The 15,941-nt window shown below is 39.1% G+C and overlaps 3 protein-coding genes and 1 pseudogene across 5 annotated transcripts in view; 1 reads left to right on the top strand and 3 right to left on the bottom strand.

Annotated features, from left to right (window-relative positions):
• Positions 1 to 2,474, bottom strand: part of stxbp4 (syntaxin binding protein 4) — a 50,654-nt gene extending 48,180 nt beyond the window's left edge. For 2 of the 3 annotated variants that reach the window (XM_015048149.1, XM_015048147.1), the window contains exon 1: positions 2,009 to 2,311. In XM_015048149.1, the coding sequence (XP_014903635.1) occupies positions 2,009 to 2,064 (56 nt within the window). In that variant the 5' untranslated portion in view covers positions 2,065 to 2,311. The other variant, XM_015048148.1, reaches the window with a different exon arrangement.
• A 1,933-nt stretch (positions 2,475 to 4,407) lies between these two features.
• Positions 4,408 to 7,988, top strand: LOC106956984 (hydroxycarboxylic acid receptor 2-like). Its single transcript, XM_015048140.1, has 3 exons — positions 4,408 to 4,556; positions 5,230 to 5,645; positions 6,263 to 7,988. Exons 2-3 carry the CDS (start codon positions 5,250 to 5,252, stop codon positions 6,938 to 6,940), a joined length of 1,074 nt encoding a protein of 357 aa, XP_014903626.1. The 5' UTR covers positions 4,408 to 4,556; positions 5,230 to 5,249; the 3' UTR covers positions 6,941 to 7,988.
• Positions 7,989 to 8,686: 698 nt separating this feature from the next.
• LOC106956985 (microfibril-associated glycoprotein 4-like) lies at positions 8,687 to 11,480 on the bottom strand. Its single transcript, XM_015048141.1, has 6 exons — positions 11,365 to 11,480; positions 11,092 to 11,238; positions 10,647 to 10,685; positions 10,106 to 10,202; positions 9,842 to 10,006; positions 8,687 to 9,447 (listed from the first exon to the last, which is right to left on the bottom strand). Exons 1-6 carry the CDS (start codon positions 11,398 to 11,400, stop codon positions 9,194 to 9,196), a joined length of 738 nt encoding a protein of 245 aa, XP_014903627.1. The 5' UTR covers positions 11,401 to 11,480; the 3' UTR covers positions 8,687 to 9,193.
• An 876-nt stretch (positions 11,481 to 12,356) lies between these two features.
• The window catches only part of LOC106956988 (stonustoxin subunit beta-like), a 9,358-nt pseudogene continuing 5,773 nt past the window's right edge, over positions 12,357 to 15,941 (bottom strand).

Here is a 15,941-nt window from a genome sequence, read left to right as displayed (position 1 = left end):
GTATTGTAAAAAAAAAGTGATTTCATAGTTTTCTAATATGCGATATTTTATGTGATAACAACTTGAACATTTGTTGTTTCTAAAGTCAATTTTTGTTATGATTTTATATGTAACTACAGATATGAGCACTTTGGATCTATCTTCTACTCCAGTTAAGGAGCGCCTGTTTATGAATGGAGAACAATTTCTATGCATGAGTTCCTTCTTGCATCATATATGATATTTTGTTCAACTTTTTGCTTTTGTTAGACAGAAAAACAGCAAATCGTAATTTTCCAGCTGTTGTGATTGCAGAAGACCTGTGCTGTTCTCCAGTCACAGCTACACAAACTCAGCAGTGGCCAAATCAAATTGTAATTTTGGCTAATTTGGTTTTAGGTTTGTGCAGTGAATTTCCTCTGACATCTTTTTAATAGTTTATAGTGGAAAAAACACCAAACAACTATTGCATCCCTGCATGTTTTATGCTTTTTGGAATATCTGAGCAGTAGTTTTTTGAGAAGCTTGTTTGGTTTTAACACTTTTGTAGCTCACACAGCTGAAAATGATCAAATAAACATAACTTAGATGATAAGCCTGGACACACCAACAGCTGCAGCAGGACGGTATCTAAAAACTGCAGAACAGTGACTCTCAAGGACTAATGACAGAGGTTAGAAAATGCTTTATTATTAAAATTTCTCCATCTCAGAGTGAGGGAAAGAAGGGCTATGGCTGGGTTAGGAAAAACCCTCTGAAATTTAGTCAGTGCAATATGTAGTCCAAGAAAGTACAATATTAAAACAGATGTTAGCTGAAGACCAGATATCACTTTTGATTCATTCAGAAATTCAACATTAAATGTTTTTTAATCTCTTTCCTTCTTAGAGCATAAGTACCTATGTATATTTTTAGTAGGGTGCACATTATATTATAGCAATTTTCAAAATAATAAAAGGCTGTTTTTAACACTTTTATTAGTTAAATGTGAAAAAACAATCAAAAGATAACTTGTACATTTGAAGAATGTGAAAGAAAATTATTGAATAGGTCATTAAGTCAAAGGACAAAAGGTTAAAGTGAGGTCAGACCTCTTAGCAGCTGTTATCCCAACAGAGTCGAAAAAGGGACACACTCAGGAATACTCGAACTGAGTAGGAAATTTGTAACAATGAGGAAAATATGCCGTTTAACAGCCTGTTTAGTTTTGACTTTTATTGATTGTACTACAAAACGTTCTTTTAAAAAAAAAAAATAAATAATATTTTAAGCTGGAGATAGGCACCAGCACCCCTCCCAACCCCACTAAGGGACAAGGGTGTAAAGAAAATGGATGGATGGATTTATATTTTTTATCATTCTTATTTAATTTGTAGGTTAACTAACCTGGATGACCCTGCAAGAACCCCCATACAAAGTGAAAAAGCTTTATTGCTTCCCTTACTTGTGCTTACCTGAATCACAATCGTTTAAATATCCACATATTTGTATTTCAATGTTCTCACACACATCTGGGAGCTAAATATACGTATAGCATAAAAGAGGCGGACCAGTATTAATCTTAAGAAGCAGCAAATTAAAGTTGACATCTTCCATATCCGGTCGCTTTTATTCCGCTGTTTTTCAGCGTTGATATGTTTTCACTAAGAAACGAGCAGCAGTTCCCACGAATTCATAAATACAACAACAACAAAAACCTAGAGAAGAAATTGGTATTCCTCTAAAATCTCTTGGAGAAAGAGACGACGGAGGTCGTAACACGCGGCCGTCCTTTAAAACGTGCGTGACCCAGAACTGCGCTCAAGCATGTGGACTTAAACTGCGAGGCATCTGTCGCCACACAGCCTGCGAATCTATCCCACCTCTGCGCAGAGTGACCCACATGGAGCAGGAGTGAACAAAACAAGAGCTAGCAGACCCCCACGATTTCTGCTTTCAGCCAAAAAAAAATAATAATAAAAAATGTGATAAGGACGGAAGTGAGGAACAGATGAAAGCATCATAGCAAGTGACGAAGGAAGAGACTCACCAGTAAAGTAGAGACAACCCATCAAGGCGCTCAGGTTCCTGCGGGAGGAATGGCATCGCACCCCGGAGTGTGAGAGACCGAAAATATGTCCGCGCGCATAAAAAATAAAATAAAATAAAATAAAAACACACTCTCTGCTTCACACACAGACACCCACACCCCCCACACACACACACACGTGAGGCTGCCGGGAGGCTGAGAGGAGGAGACGAATGAGAGGAGACAGCGGCGGTGGTTCAAACCGGGTCGGTGCACCGAGCGGAGCGCACAAGGATGGAAATCCGCCCCGACATGGAGAGACGCGCTTACCTTTCCCTCTAATCCACCCTGATACCCTCCCGTCACATATACGGCCGCGCACACGCTGCACGCGCACACACAGCGTGCGGCGGACGCAGTTTAAAGTAGAAAAGCAGCAGGAGCGCGAGGAGCTTAAATGTGTTTAAAAAAAAATAAGTGTGACCTCGTCGGCAAACCCGAGGTGTCTTTTGTCTCACACACACAGTGTGAGCCCCGCTGACCACCACTGATGGGATTAACCAAGCGAAGATGAAACTGAAATTAGCCTCGTAATGTCAGGAGTCCTCTAATTATGACTGCTTTTCTAAACATCCAGAGCAAACCGGTGACTTCCTGTAAAGGAACGCGGTGTTGCTGGACTGAAATGAAGGGGATGTGCAACTGGACTTGAATCCATTAAAGGCCATGCCTATAAGATAAGTACTTAAACAAGAAAGTATATTTACTTTTTTGGGGGGGGTGGGGGTGTACGGAGCAAAACGATTGTTGTAAAAAAAAAAATTAAAAAGAAAAAACTGGGGTGGGGGACTCAGCTATATTTAGGTTTATTTGACAAGTGTTCTAAATAACATTTTATTCTAAATAATAAAATGAAGTTCAAAGTTTGCAGATATATCATGGGTATGTTATGTCATTGTTTTCATTGTTTAAAGAAAACAATGGTGTACCAGGATTCCCGTAGCTCTATCTGATACTTGCTAGGTGTATTCATGATGTTTCAAATAGAACCGGGTGCAAAGAAAATTACAAAAAAGTAAAAAATGCTGGTTGAACTCTTCCAGTCTGGTCATTCAGCAGCTGTCAGATTATAATCACAGTTTAAAATATTCAAACTGAGAGATTCTCAAGTTGTTGGTGGTGCTCCCCAGGGCTCTAACTCCTCCATTTATTATATTTGGGGATCTCCAAGTAAATTCCCAAGTACTTGCGTACTGACCTGCAGATTGTAGTTCCAACTCCACTCCAACATACCTGGTGTTCAAACGCTTCAGAGCAAAAATGAACTCTCTGGTTGCATCAAGTCTTTCTGAACTAGTGGGTGCTCAGACAGACGGAAGGTCACCTGCATTATTATCATTAATGTTACACATTTAGTAGGTTTTATTAGGTCAAATATTTGAGAATCAGCTTTAAATCACCAACAGAATATGTTGATTCTTTTAAATCCTCCTGCCAGCTGACTCAACTCATACATTGGCAATTTTTGTGTCAAACTTCCTTAAATCTTAGGACATAATCACCAGCAAAAGTTCAACTGATTTCCTAATCCTGTGTCAGTCAAAGTTTGACAGGTCAGCAGTGACGCCGTAGAGATTTCAGCAGCCTGGAATACCACAGGAACTGTGATTCAAAAACCACATGAGCTGAAAAAATAACTCCACATTTGGTTATTTTTATCATTATTGACATTATTATTTTCGGTACTCTACTTTGATAGACACAGATTGCCACAAAACAAGTAAAGAGAACAATGACCCAAAGAACAGGTGTTTCGATGAGGTTGGTTTGATTAAACATATTTTTCATTAAGCCCACATTTCTGAATTAAAAAATGTTTGAAATATTTAATCTTAAATGTCTTGTTTCTATTAGTGTGAAGTGGAAATCTGTTGTGGCGAACAAAAACAAAGGTGTGACAACAACAGTGTGTGTGATCACAGCGGTTTTCATTCACTGAATTTAGCTAATGAAATAAAACAACTTCATAAAAATATTCAGATTTATTAAATATAACTGTAGTAGTGGTGCAGTGTGAAAAGAAAAAAGTTTCTAATGTACGGTAATTCTGACAATCACAGAATTTTACCGTATAAATTCAAATTAGAGACGTTTTTTTTTTTTTTTTTGCAGTGCAAGATCATTTTAAAAATAATCACAAAATAAAACTGTTGTGCTTTTACAAATAACTGATCAATTATGACTGATGAAAAAGTCTTAGTTCGTACAGAAGGATCAGCTTAAAAGTTGCTGAGTTTCCGTCATGTAATGTCTAACAGGAATCTGTGCCAGAAAAGAGTGTTTTTTTTCCTTCTTCTTTTGTTCTTTACTCTTTTGTGAAATATATTACAAAATGTTTTTCCCCCCAGGTTGCGTCTGTCACTTTTTACTTCTCAAAACGTAACCGGGCAACCATACAGGAACATCCCCCTCCTGCCCCACCGCCAGTAGAAGCTATAAATACACCAGTAAAGGTCATTCATCCATCCATATCTTCCTGCAGCTCTTCATGAATGAAACAGTTCTGCTGGTGAGTCGTGGATTAATCTAATCTCCTCTAATTCTCTGTATTCAGAGTGGAAACAAACACAGTTTAAATTTACCAGGGTGTGCGGGCTGACTTGTGTTTTTACCATTAATGAGGTAGAAAGCAACATGCGCTCATAGTGATTTATAAGAAAAATATTTATTTATTTATTTATTTATTTATTTCAAACAAATATATAAAAATGTTATATCTTTCCTTAATATATATAAAATGTATATTTCACTCATTTGCTATTATTATGACTGATGTATTTTTTGATTGAACATTTTTTAACGTAATCCTTTAATGTATAAAGTAATATTACAATCACTGCTGTATAACATTACAATTAAGAGAATCACTTTTCCATTTTCAAATATTTAAAACGGTTTTTTTGTTTGTTTGTTTTGTTTTTTTACCTCTTACTGCTCCAGCAGTGTTTAATGATTTAGTCTGTAACACAAGTAAATGCTCATCATGTCCTAAAGTTCTTTCCTTATGGTTTTTAATGTCAGAGGGGAAAAAGGAAGGACTTTACAAGGGGAAGTTGAAGACTCCAAGTTTCAAAACTTTCTATCGTTTGTTCATTCGGGTTATTACTTAATCACTAAAACCACATGTGTTCATCGGTAACACGTCATAATTTTTTTCCCCCTTCTTATTCTCTTCTCTGCAGTCTAATGGTATTTTGAAAAAATGGTCCCACAACCAAACTTCACCACAGTTTCAAACCTCACAACCCCTGTCCCTGGGGGTGGTGGATGCCCGCCTGTCGGCATCCAGCTGGAGGGCCTCATCATGCCTCCGGTCCTCATCATCGACGTCGTACTGGGGCTGATGGGAAACTTGGTGGCGCTGTGGATCTTCTGGTTTAAGTTGAAGGCCTGGAACCCCAACACCCTGTTCCTCTTCAACCTGGTCATCGCTGACTTTTTTGCCCTGGTGAGTCTGCCCCTCAGGATTGATGCCCTGCTCAGGGGCCACTGGGTGTTTGGAGATGGCATGTGCCGGATAAATCTCTTCCTGATGTTCTCCAAACGATCGGCCAGCATCGCACTCATGACCGTGGTGGCAATTTACCGATACTTCAAGGTGAGGAAAACCGTGAATTTATTTTGAGAGGTCAAAGGTTATTTCTGTATGGGTCTACCAATTGGGGTCTCTTTCAAGAATGACTTCTTCTCCTATCCCAAACACAACCTGCTATTTTCTACCTTTTTTACAAGACTATCCAGCAGTAATTAGCAAACATCTGGCAAAATTGCTCTTAAAGAGGCAGAGGCCCAATTTCAAGGCGTTAAATTACAAAGTCAAATTTCTTTTAAGTCAAATTTCTTTTAAGTCATTTTAGGTATATGTAGCATTTTTAAGACAACTGAAGCTAACATAGTGGCTTGATTGTGCTATAAAATGCCACATAAAACTCATAACACTGACTCCTTTATTGAATTTCTACCTTGCTTCAAATATGCAAAGCAAACTGGAAGCACTTACACACCTTTACATCAGATAAAGCTGTACTATGTTGAATTAGATTTACTTTCCTGTACAAAAGCTCACATTCAAAACATCTTTTTTATGACTTTAAACACTCTGCAGCATGACATCTGCTGCCAGGCTGAACAAAAAAATGATATGAAATGAGCTAAAAAGAGAACTACACTGAATCATTGAAAGTAAAGCGCTTCATTTCTGGATTCTTGTTCCAGGTGGTCCACCCTCATCATCGCTTCAACCGCATGACCAAGCGGCAGGCTGCATTTGTCTCAGCGTTCGTCTGGCTGTTGGTGATCAGTCCTCGGGTTCCCATGCTGGCCTACAACCACATCAAGGGTAAAGGTGAGAAGACCCAGTGCTTCTTCTTTACGTCCTACAAAGAGGCATCCCGCGCCATCATCATCCTGGTGGGCATGCACCGTATTTTGACGGTGGTGGAGTTCGTCATCCCCATGGCCATGCTGCTGTTCTGTTCCGTCCGAATCTCCGGCTTCCTGAAGAAGAGGCAGATGGGAAAACCTGACAAGGTGCGCAAGGCCATGAGAATGTGTGCCGCCATCGTGGCTGTGTTCATCGTGTGCTTCCTTCCCACCACGGTGACCACGATCGGTGTGTGGGTCATCCGCTCCTACCGGCCATGGGACTGTGCCGCTTTCTACACCTTTACTCAACTCACTATTGTGTCGTTGGGCCTGAACTTCCTGAACTCGGCTCTGGACCCTATCGTCTACGTCTTCTCCAGCTCTATGTTCAGGAAGGCACTACTGGGACTCGTACCCTGTAGAAAGGATGAAGGCCAGAACACAGAGTCCTCATCGGGATCCCAAAGCACCACCCAGCAGGAACTGAAGTCCTTAAGGACTGACAGAGGCAGTGAAGCCATTCAATGAGCAAGACACCAGTCGTAGTGACAGAACAATAGCTTTGATTTTATATAGGTAAACTTAGAAATAAACTTAAAGGTTCCTCTACAAACAGCTCTGTGCAGTTTGACAAAGTTTTTTTTTTTTCATAGATACCACACTGACTAACAATGATTAGACTGGAGCTGCACAGCCCAAGCTCAGCTTTTCCCCAGTTTTGTTGTGATACTGAGTGTTGAGATTAGAATACCAGCTTAAGGACCTGGGATTTGGAGCATGTGAGGCGTTTTTGGACACAAGAATTGACATCCTAAAAATGTTAACATCCTGGCAAATAAAAATCTGTTCAACAAGTAAAGGACTTCAGGAAGATGACGTGTTCCAAGGTTGCTGAACATGTCATTACAATGCCTGCTGTGAAGGACTATAATCACTTCCTGGAAAGAGTTGACCTCTCAGACCCAATGATTGGTTGTTGTTCTTTAAAGAGAAATTACAGGAACTAATACATGACTGTCGTGTATCAATTTATGGTCCTTGCTATGTGAAAAAGGTAGTTACTCAAGACGGAGCTGTGTGGCAGTCGATGACGTACCAGGGTTTCCAGGAACACAGCAGGTTGGCTTCACAACCAGTCCCAAATTGCTGTCATCAAATCTCTGCTGCCATTGTTGAGAGAGCATTTGGCCATAAAACACCTACAGGGAGGAAACAAGAACTGTCCCAGCTCCATGATGCTACTTAAAAACAAAACTACTTAATGAATTTTTTTTCTTTCTGTATAGGTCCCCTTTGAAACTTTATTTTGAAATATACTTCATCTTTTGTAAATTTCACACAAAGTATCTTCGATTTGTTGTTGTTTCTACAATTTATAAAACTGCGTCCATTCTCTGGCTCCTATTTTGTGGAACCTCAGATTCAGTTGCGAAATTTGTGTAGCAAAAAAATCATGAAGAAAAAAGAGTTGTTGTATTCTTTTGTAATGTATTGTACTTGTCAGTTGTTTTTTACTTAGTTACCATGGAACCACCCATGACATGCATGTTAATAAAATGAAAGTAATGAAGGTTGAGTTGATGTATAGCTAATTGAATTGTCCAAAAAATGCAGCATATAAAAATATGAGCACAAATTCTGGCACATTCGTACTATGGCAGGTCTTAAATGGTTAAATGAAGCTAAATAACTCCACAAGACACCATCACAGGGTTTAATTTACAGAGATCTGCATCTGCTCAATCCAGTCATGCTGACAAATAGAACAGTGACATCGAGTGGATGAGATAAGTGTGACAGTCCAGATTCTGCTGGAGTTGCTGAAACAAAGTGTGTAACAAAGAGTATTTTTGAGGTATATGGGGGACTACGAAGAGACACTAGGCTCTGAATATTTTACTGTTGAACATCAACAGTAAAGTTTCAAACAGGTTGTTCTAATTGCAACTGACTTATATGATACTTTACACATTCGCAGTAAATGACAATGTGCTGATAACATATATCGTTTATTGTCGTTGACTGTCAGCAAAGGCAATCTTACAGCAAGAATGTTTTAAGATTTGTTATCTCAGGAAACACTGAGATAGTTTGCTGTTCTTTTGGTAACCAACACGATAAATGTACCGTCTCATAGCTGGAGTCTTCCATCTGTCGGCCTCACTTTAAAAAGTGACAGTCGCTGTACAATGAGCACACTGTGCTCATAAAAGACTTTATTTTTAATAAAATGTTCACTTTTAACTAAAACCACAAACTCAATATTTAATAATTATACTGGAATAATTTGACTTCATTCTACAGAGGCAGCAACACTGAAAGATTATCATTTAGGCTGTAACAACACAATGCTGTTGGTTTGAGGAAAAGTGAGTATTTTTTTTATATCTGCATTACATATTGTATGTTAAAAAATAATAAGATAACACGATCTTATTCCTTCAGTAAACAACAGGTTATTATTTAGTTCATGAATCAAAGTAGTTTTACTGACAGAAACAGAAGAAATTCAGACCGGTGCAACAGCGACATCTGATGGATGAATGGGGAGACTGCAGCTTTTAAAACCTAGTGGAGTTGCTGAGGCAGCAGCTGAGCTCCTTCTGAGTTCAGCGCCTGAGTGGGACGATTCTGACCGGTTGAATTACGTCTGACCATTTCTCCAGTATTTGTTCAAGTCCAAACTATCGCCCAGCTTCTTTCATCATATCCTGTGTAATTGCTGGAAATTCCTTCCTGGGTTCTTGGAAACTTCTGATGACGCTTACATCCCATCCCAGTTCACTGTACTGGACGGATCTTCATGCTGATGGCCTTCAGGGAGTAGGCCCTGCCCTTCCAGGAAATCCACTCCACTCCGATGGCATAATGAGTGCTGTCGGACCCCCAGAGGTACACGCCGTTTGGGTTTGCAGAGTGACAATCGGAGTACCAGAACCCTGCAAGGAACGATCGGGCGCAGTTGTTCACCCAAGTGTCCTGATCTTTATCGAACGTAGAGAACTTCTGTCCACTGATGTGACTTAGAGAGTCTCCTGAAGAAACAGAAAGTCGCATAAATGTGAAGCACATTATTTTCCTAAATTATAAAGTATCTTGCAAAAATTTTGGTTTATTGGCAAAACAAAACAAAACATAATGTATTTTTGGAAACACTCTTTCAAGTTGATCAGTAAGAATGTTTTTTTTACTAAGTAAATGGTAAAATATTAAAGTTGTTGATAGATAAATAAAGTGCCAGATTTTTCTCTGCAGGTGCTAAAGAAGAGGGGAGCAGGGACGTAGTGTAGGGTTGGGCTTCATGTTGGCACTTAGACAACAATTCTGAGTGCGACACTGCTGGACATTTGAAAAATAAAAATATATAATAATAATAATAAAAAAGTTATCTTACCAGAAACAAACAAAAAAATGTCTGTCTTTACCCACCTGCCCCTCCATTAGTGAACCCAGTGAGGTGAAGTCTGTAGCCGTCAGTCTCTGGGCCCACGGAGAACGAGGTGTAACGAGCATACGACTTGTTTCCTTCGAAGTCCTCCATGTCGATCAGCAGCTCTGTTTTCCTCTTAGTCAGGTGAAAGACATTCTCCAGACCTTGAACATGACAGAAACATTGGAGAAAGTGATTTCTCTGAACTTTTGACGGGCGCTCCCTCTAGTCTCCATAACTGCTGCGTTGGCTTCACGTCTCACCGAGCCAGTATTCTCCTGCGGCGTTCCCGAAGCCGAACTTGTACTGATTCCAGGGCCTGTAGAAGTTCACAGAGCCGTCCATCCTCCTCTGGAAAACCTGCAGGAAGGTGAGGACGGTTATCCAGCTGAACGCAGCTCAGGTTTCCTCACAATGAGCTTTGTTGCATTTCGGAATCAGATGTTAGAGATGGATTTCAGAAATGCATGCAAATAGCAAAAACACTTACAATTAGTTCAAACAGTGTTTAAGTGTTTTTGCTTTGGATTCTTATAAACTTTGACTGTAGATGGTGAGCCCACAGATACATTTTTTGTTGTGAACTCAAAATTATTTCCAGTAGTTTCCCTTTAATGAAACCAGTTGGCTACAGGTAAGAACCCCATCTCAAAAAGATAATGACGTGGATTCAAAATGCATATAATTACAGTTGTATTTTAACAGATGACTTTGAATTGAATTCCAAAGAAAGCTTTTGAAACTTCTGTCTAAAATAATGAAAAGCAAAACGTAAACTAAACAGCAGAAATAAACAATCCCTACCGTCCACTTTCCTTCCAGAGAGTCCATGTCGCAGTAAGCCTGCAGACACAAACATAGCAGCTGATTGAACCGACATACTGATTCAGCTGCATCTTGAGACTCTTGTTTCTAATTTTTCACAAGGAACATAAGGAAACAAAGCCCAGTTGACCTCCTTCTGGACTCTTGAAACATTGCTGTAAAATCAAGGAGCCCCATTATGTATGAATCAGCAAGATACCAAGTATCAGAGCTGATAGATCCCTATTTGGTAACCCAAATTTGATGCTTGTGATTATTTTTTTATTTATTTTTTTTTTTTATCAAGGTTGTTGTTAAAAGAACATTTTTTGGATATTGAACCATATATCAATATGGAGTGAACATGTTAACGTTAACATCAGGCATTAAGAATCAGAATGTGATTATTAATTACTAACATTTATTCCAGGAGGTTTGAGCGTACCTGGACGGCCGATGTGGTTCCGATAGGATAGATGGTGTAAACTCCGCTGGGTCGGCTGGTGTCTTGGTTGTAGATGTCATTGCAGTCCAAAGGGAGGCAGAGATCTGAGCTGCTGGTCACCACGGGAACCAGCAGGAGAACAAACAGCTGCAGCAGAGGAACAGTTTGTTCACGACAAGTCTGGAGAGTCAGAACTTTTCTCATTTGAGCTAAAAGCAAAAATCAAGCAAATGAGGAACATTCGAGAGTCTTGCATTAACATCATAAACTCACCTTAATGGTCATTGCTCTTCTGTAAGGATCTGACATATGATGTCTGTCAGGTGGAGTTCTGCTACCTGCTTTTATAACCGACACAATGAGTTACTGAACCATGAAAGTCCCCTGGATGAATGCGACATTAAAAAGAACCCACTATTTGGAAATCAGAGAGTTTTTCTTTCAAATGTATTGCGCAATTGATCTGGCAAAGTCACAGCAATACACCTCTCTACTTCTCCTTTTTTTACTTTAAAACATAGTTTCCCTCAAATCTCAGTTCACCTGTTGCGACTGGACTTCATGTTTTTATGTTTTTTCCCTCTTCATTTTACTAACTGTAACCACCTGTTTGTGTTCCTCATTTACCTGTCAGGTCCACTGTTCACATTAAATCTTTATTAAAGCTATATGCTCTGATTTTCCTTTTCATCAAAAGGGCTTTGGACCATTGTTTTAGGATATATATATTTTTTTGCCCCTTTTTTACTTGTTAATGAAATCACAAAAAAATATTTATATATAATGTAAGCAAAACATCCAACTCAAAAACATGGGGGTGCCAGCGTACAGGCTTCTTTACATTATGTTACAAACAGGATCAAATTTTGAGTCACTGAAGCTTCATTGCATATATTTAGGTTATAATCTGAACTAAGCAGTAGAATGCTAAGCTGGAGGTAAGAGAGCTCTGATGAAGTTATGATGCAATTATAAATTCCTTTTTTGTCTAGTGGGTTTAATTTTTACCATAGCTATGGATTGCATAAACATTGGGTTGTTAACTAAAATCACTAGAATATGACTTGACAGAACCTAAAAGTAGGAGAAAATATGCATGTTTTCCTTTCAAGAAAATTAAATACAGAGTATTTATGGGAGACAACAAAAAACCAGAGGTTTATTTGCATTCTTTTTATTAGATTTCCCAACATTAGAACAGTAGCATGAATGAAGTAATAATATAACTTTTTTTTCCCCAAAAGCAATCATGTGTTCAAAAATAGTCAAACATACACATTATGTGACAGGAAATGAATAAAGAAAGCATCACTGGTAATCAATCATTAAGAATCAATAATAATACAAGTACAGGAAAAACTGAATATCAAACACCACAAAAACTGTAAACCGCCACAAAAGCTGTAAAATAATAATAAAAAAAAATCATAACATGAAATCTATAACTATGGCAACATCATATATCAACAATACATAGTTATCTGTCCCATAGATGTTATAAGTGAGCAAGAAAAGCATTTAAAACATGAAGATCATACAATTATCAATAAAAAGATGCAAGCAGCTATTTCTTGCAAAAAAAGTAATTGTTTTAAAGTTGTACAGTTAATGATAAAGGAGACATATTATGCAAAATGTTCTTTTTTGCCTGTTTCTGTCCTTTCATTTGGGTATCTACTGCTTATAGAAACAATCCAAAAGAAAATAAAAATAAAAATAAAAATAAAAACCCTGCCATTATTTGGCAGTAAATGTTTTACTGGTATCTGACCCATTTCAAAAACCTCTGCAGTACAAAGTCCATTACTGATAGCAACTCCATGCCCAGCCAAGTCCCTCGCCTGAAAACTCAACTGGAGTTTCATTCACTTCATTACAAGAAGAACTACAGTATGTTACTGTGAGAAAAAAAAGAATGACTTTCTTTAGATTTATCTCTTCCTTTCTGGCAAGGAGAGAATGCATTGAGTTACACCGACTGCAGGCCAGACCCTGTCTGCTGGAGAGAAAACATTTGTTTTCTTATCTTTGCTTATTTATTCTCAACTTTTAGTCACACTTTAACGCGATAGTAAAAAACTACAGAGGAGGGACAAATAAAACTCTAACTACTGTTTTTATGAGGAACTTCTTACTCTATTTCAACATGACGATCATACATAAATTATGATCAAAACTCAAAAAAAGAGAAGTGAAGTCTGGAACTGATTGATTGATTGATTGATTGATTGATTGATTGATTGATTGATTGATTGATTGATTGATTGATTGATATTTCTTAATAAACTTTCACTTTCATCACTCACATCTCTGCTTAATCCATTTTTTTTTGTTTCAAACTGAACCAAATGTCTTCACAGACACAGGGCCACGTAGCTGTTTTTCCCCCACATTTTCAGACATGGGTAAACGGGCTGAGAGAAACTGCCATGGAAAGTGTGAAGGTGATCCACTTTGTCGCCTCTGACTATATAATACGACAAAGTACCGGCGGGCCAATTCAGATACAGCCCAACACGGGACAAGCTGGTTTTGGGAACAGATTTTTCCGTGCAGTTTCTGTCATGCTCTATGTAGAATTTGGGTTGTTGTTCTTTGTCTTTTCTCCACCTCCACCCCAAAGACCAGCTCATTGGACTGTGACCAATGGCAGTCCATTCGCTAAAACCTCCTTTCCTATTGATTCCTTCATAACAAACACCAACAGCGCTATCTCTACCTTTGTCAATGTTCAGTTCCACCTCCCAGTAGTGGAGATTTGTCAACCTTTCTTTGAACAAAAGCTGGTAAACTTCTTCAAATCTCAGGTGGTTATTGGGATATGACTGCTTGTCTCCGTGTGTCACGCTCTTGGTTCCATCGAGAATGAGGTTTGGGTGTGCTGTGTCTGGATCCATGTTGAGGCTGCTGGCATCTGAGGGAGAGAAAAACAGATAACATGATGAAGTTGATGGTTTCAAAAAAGATCTGTAGAGTTTTTCTAATTTGAGACAATGTCTAAATATTTCCTTCCCAAGTAATCTTCAGTGCAAGAAGTGAAGTGTCCATTTGGCTTTCATGTACACTGTTGCTAAATAACAAAAGTCAAGTGGATGTTCAACATTGTCACAAGACCCAAACACTTTGGTTCAATGTTCGAGGTGTCACATTGTGATGGCCAGATAAATTTGATTTTACATTGGTTTGGGGGAAAAATGAAAGCAATGAACAGTGACTTACACCACAGCAGATCTCTCCTTTCTGTTATTTTTTCTACATTAACAAAATCGGGTTTTTTAAAATCTTCCGTGATTAGTTAGTTCTTCCTGTAGTGGTAGATGGTTGCTCCTTTGTATTTCTTGTTTTTCATGGCTGTTACTACAAATCTGTATTTCGCTTCGTTCTTCAGACCTGCTACAAGTTCACCGATCTCAGTGGCTTTTTCTCTTATTCTTGTCAATTCTTCTTCTGAGAAGTACCACAGGTCCTCAGTGGCTGGACTGACATTGCCCGTGGCCTTGAAGTCCATTGTCTCCAGGTACTCTGCCATTTTCTGAAGATAAGGATCTGACGTTTCCAGAGAGGTAAAAACGAAGCAGAGGACATGCTCTACTTTGAGGCACAGGAGCTCCTCAACAACGTCAGACTCTTTGGGGAGGATCTTTGCTCCATCCATTGCCTCAACACAGGACTTGATCACATTGACTTCTCTTTCCTTGTTTGCCATCCATTTATTTAATTTGTCTGTACTGAACGGAGACTGTTCTTTCTCATCCAAGATTCTCAACAGCTCATTCTCATCTTCCTTTCCTGCCCTGATGCCTGGAATCTTCTTTGCGATTAGATCTTGAAGCATCCCTTCATAGGTGCGACACTTTTGCTTGAAACCTAACAAAACTGTGGAAATCTGCTGGAATTGATAGCTGTCTGCCAAACAATCGTTGCATCTTATTTTCAAGTTCTGAAGCTCTACCAGGGCATGTTGAGCCTTCCCCAAAAGTCCAGTGCTGAGTTCCATTTTCACCTCGGAAGCTGATGCATCAAAATTCTTCAGTGGCATCAACCAGACCTTCAGTGGAACACTATGCTCTTTATTTGCACCTAGCAGCGACGGCAGATTCATGTACGTCAGCAGTGCATCCTGGAACGATGTAGGGTTTTTTTCAGGAATCAGGTCTCCATAGAACGTGCAGGAAAATGCGTCCGCCACAGCTCGTTCTTCATTAGACAGTTTGATGTCAACTTCTCCGCTCAGGCTTATGCCGGGGAACTTGTTTATGGTGGCTTGGAGGTTGCCCTCAATCTTCCGGAGGGTTTTCGTGTCCACCTTGTTACTGTCCAACACAAAGAACGCATTTGCACCGTAAAGGATGCCAGTGACAATGTGAGTGGCCAACGGCTTCATTTCATCGCCAATCTTCAGCTGCTTCTTCATTTCATCAGCCGATATGTTCAGCTGCTTGAAAGTGGTGGTGGCTTTGTACTGGAAGGTTATGCGGCTTTGATTGTGGGATTTCTTCTCGTCATTCAGATACTTTGCAGATCCTCCGACTTCAATCAGACCGCCCAGGAAACTGGCTTTTAGAGAGGCATTCACGTCCAGCAGAGAGGACTTTGTGTCCAAGGAATCGGAGCTTGTGATTTTAAAATCGCTGCTATGCTGAGAATTCTCTATCATCATGTCTTCTAGAGTCGTTTTGTCCCACAGAGTGACACCTTTAAAACATGATATCAGAAAACAAATTAGAAGGAAACACAGTGGAGGTACTTAAGCATGACAAAAACATATTCTTGATTCTCTGTTGGGTTATATGTTTTGCCACCTATAAATTGTTTCTTAGAGAAACAGTATAACTTTTATATATATATAT

This window comes from Poecilia latipinna, unplaced genomic scaffold, assembly GCF_001443285.1.
Source record: "Poecilia latipinna isolate Pla-1442-1.1 unplaced genomic scaffold, P_latipinna-1.0 Scaffold862, whole genome shotgun sequence".
Lineage (NCBI taxonomy): Eukaryota > Metazoa > Chordata > Actinopteri > Cyprinodontiformes > Poeciliidae > Poecilia > Poecilia latipinna.
This window is presented reverse-complemented; position numbering and strand designations above follow the sequence as displayed.

Excerpts from the sequence above, each read along its gene's own strand:
- LOC106956984 (XM_015048140.1), top strand. The coding sequence starts at position 5,250 with ATGGTCCCACAACCAAACTTCACCACAGTTTCAAACCTCACAACCCCT. Across the intron at positions 5,646-6,262 it reads CAATTTACCGATACTTCAAG|GTGGTCCACCCTCATCATCG; the intron begins GTGAGGAAAACC and ends TTCTTGTTCCAG.
- LOC106956985 (XM_015048141.1), bottom strand. The coding sequence starts at position 11,400 with ATGTCAGATCCTTACAGAAGAGCAATGACCATTAAG. Across the intron at positions 11,239-11,364 it reads GAAGAGCAATGACCATTAAG|CTGTTTGTTCTCCTGCTGGT; the intron begins GTGAGTTTATGA and ends CCTCTGCTGCAG. Across the intron at positions 10,203-10,646 it reads CTCTGGAAGGAAAGTGGACG|GTTTTCCAGAGGAGGATGGA; the intron begins GTAGGGATTGTT and ends ACCTTCCTGCAG.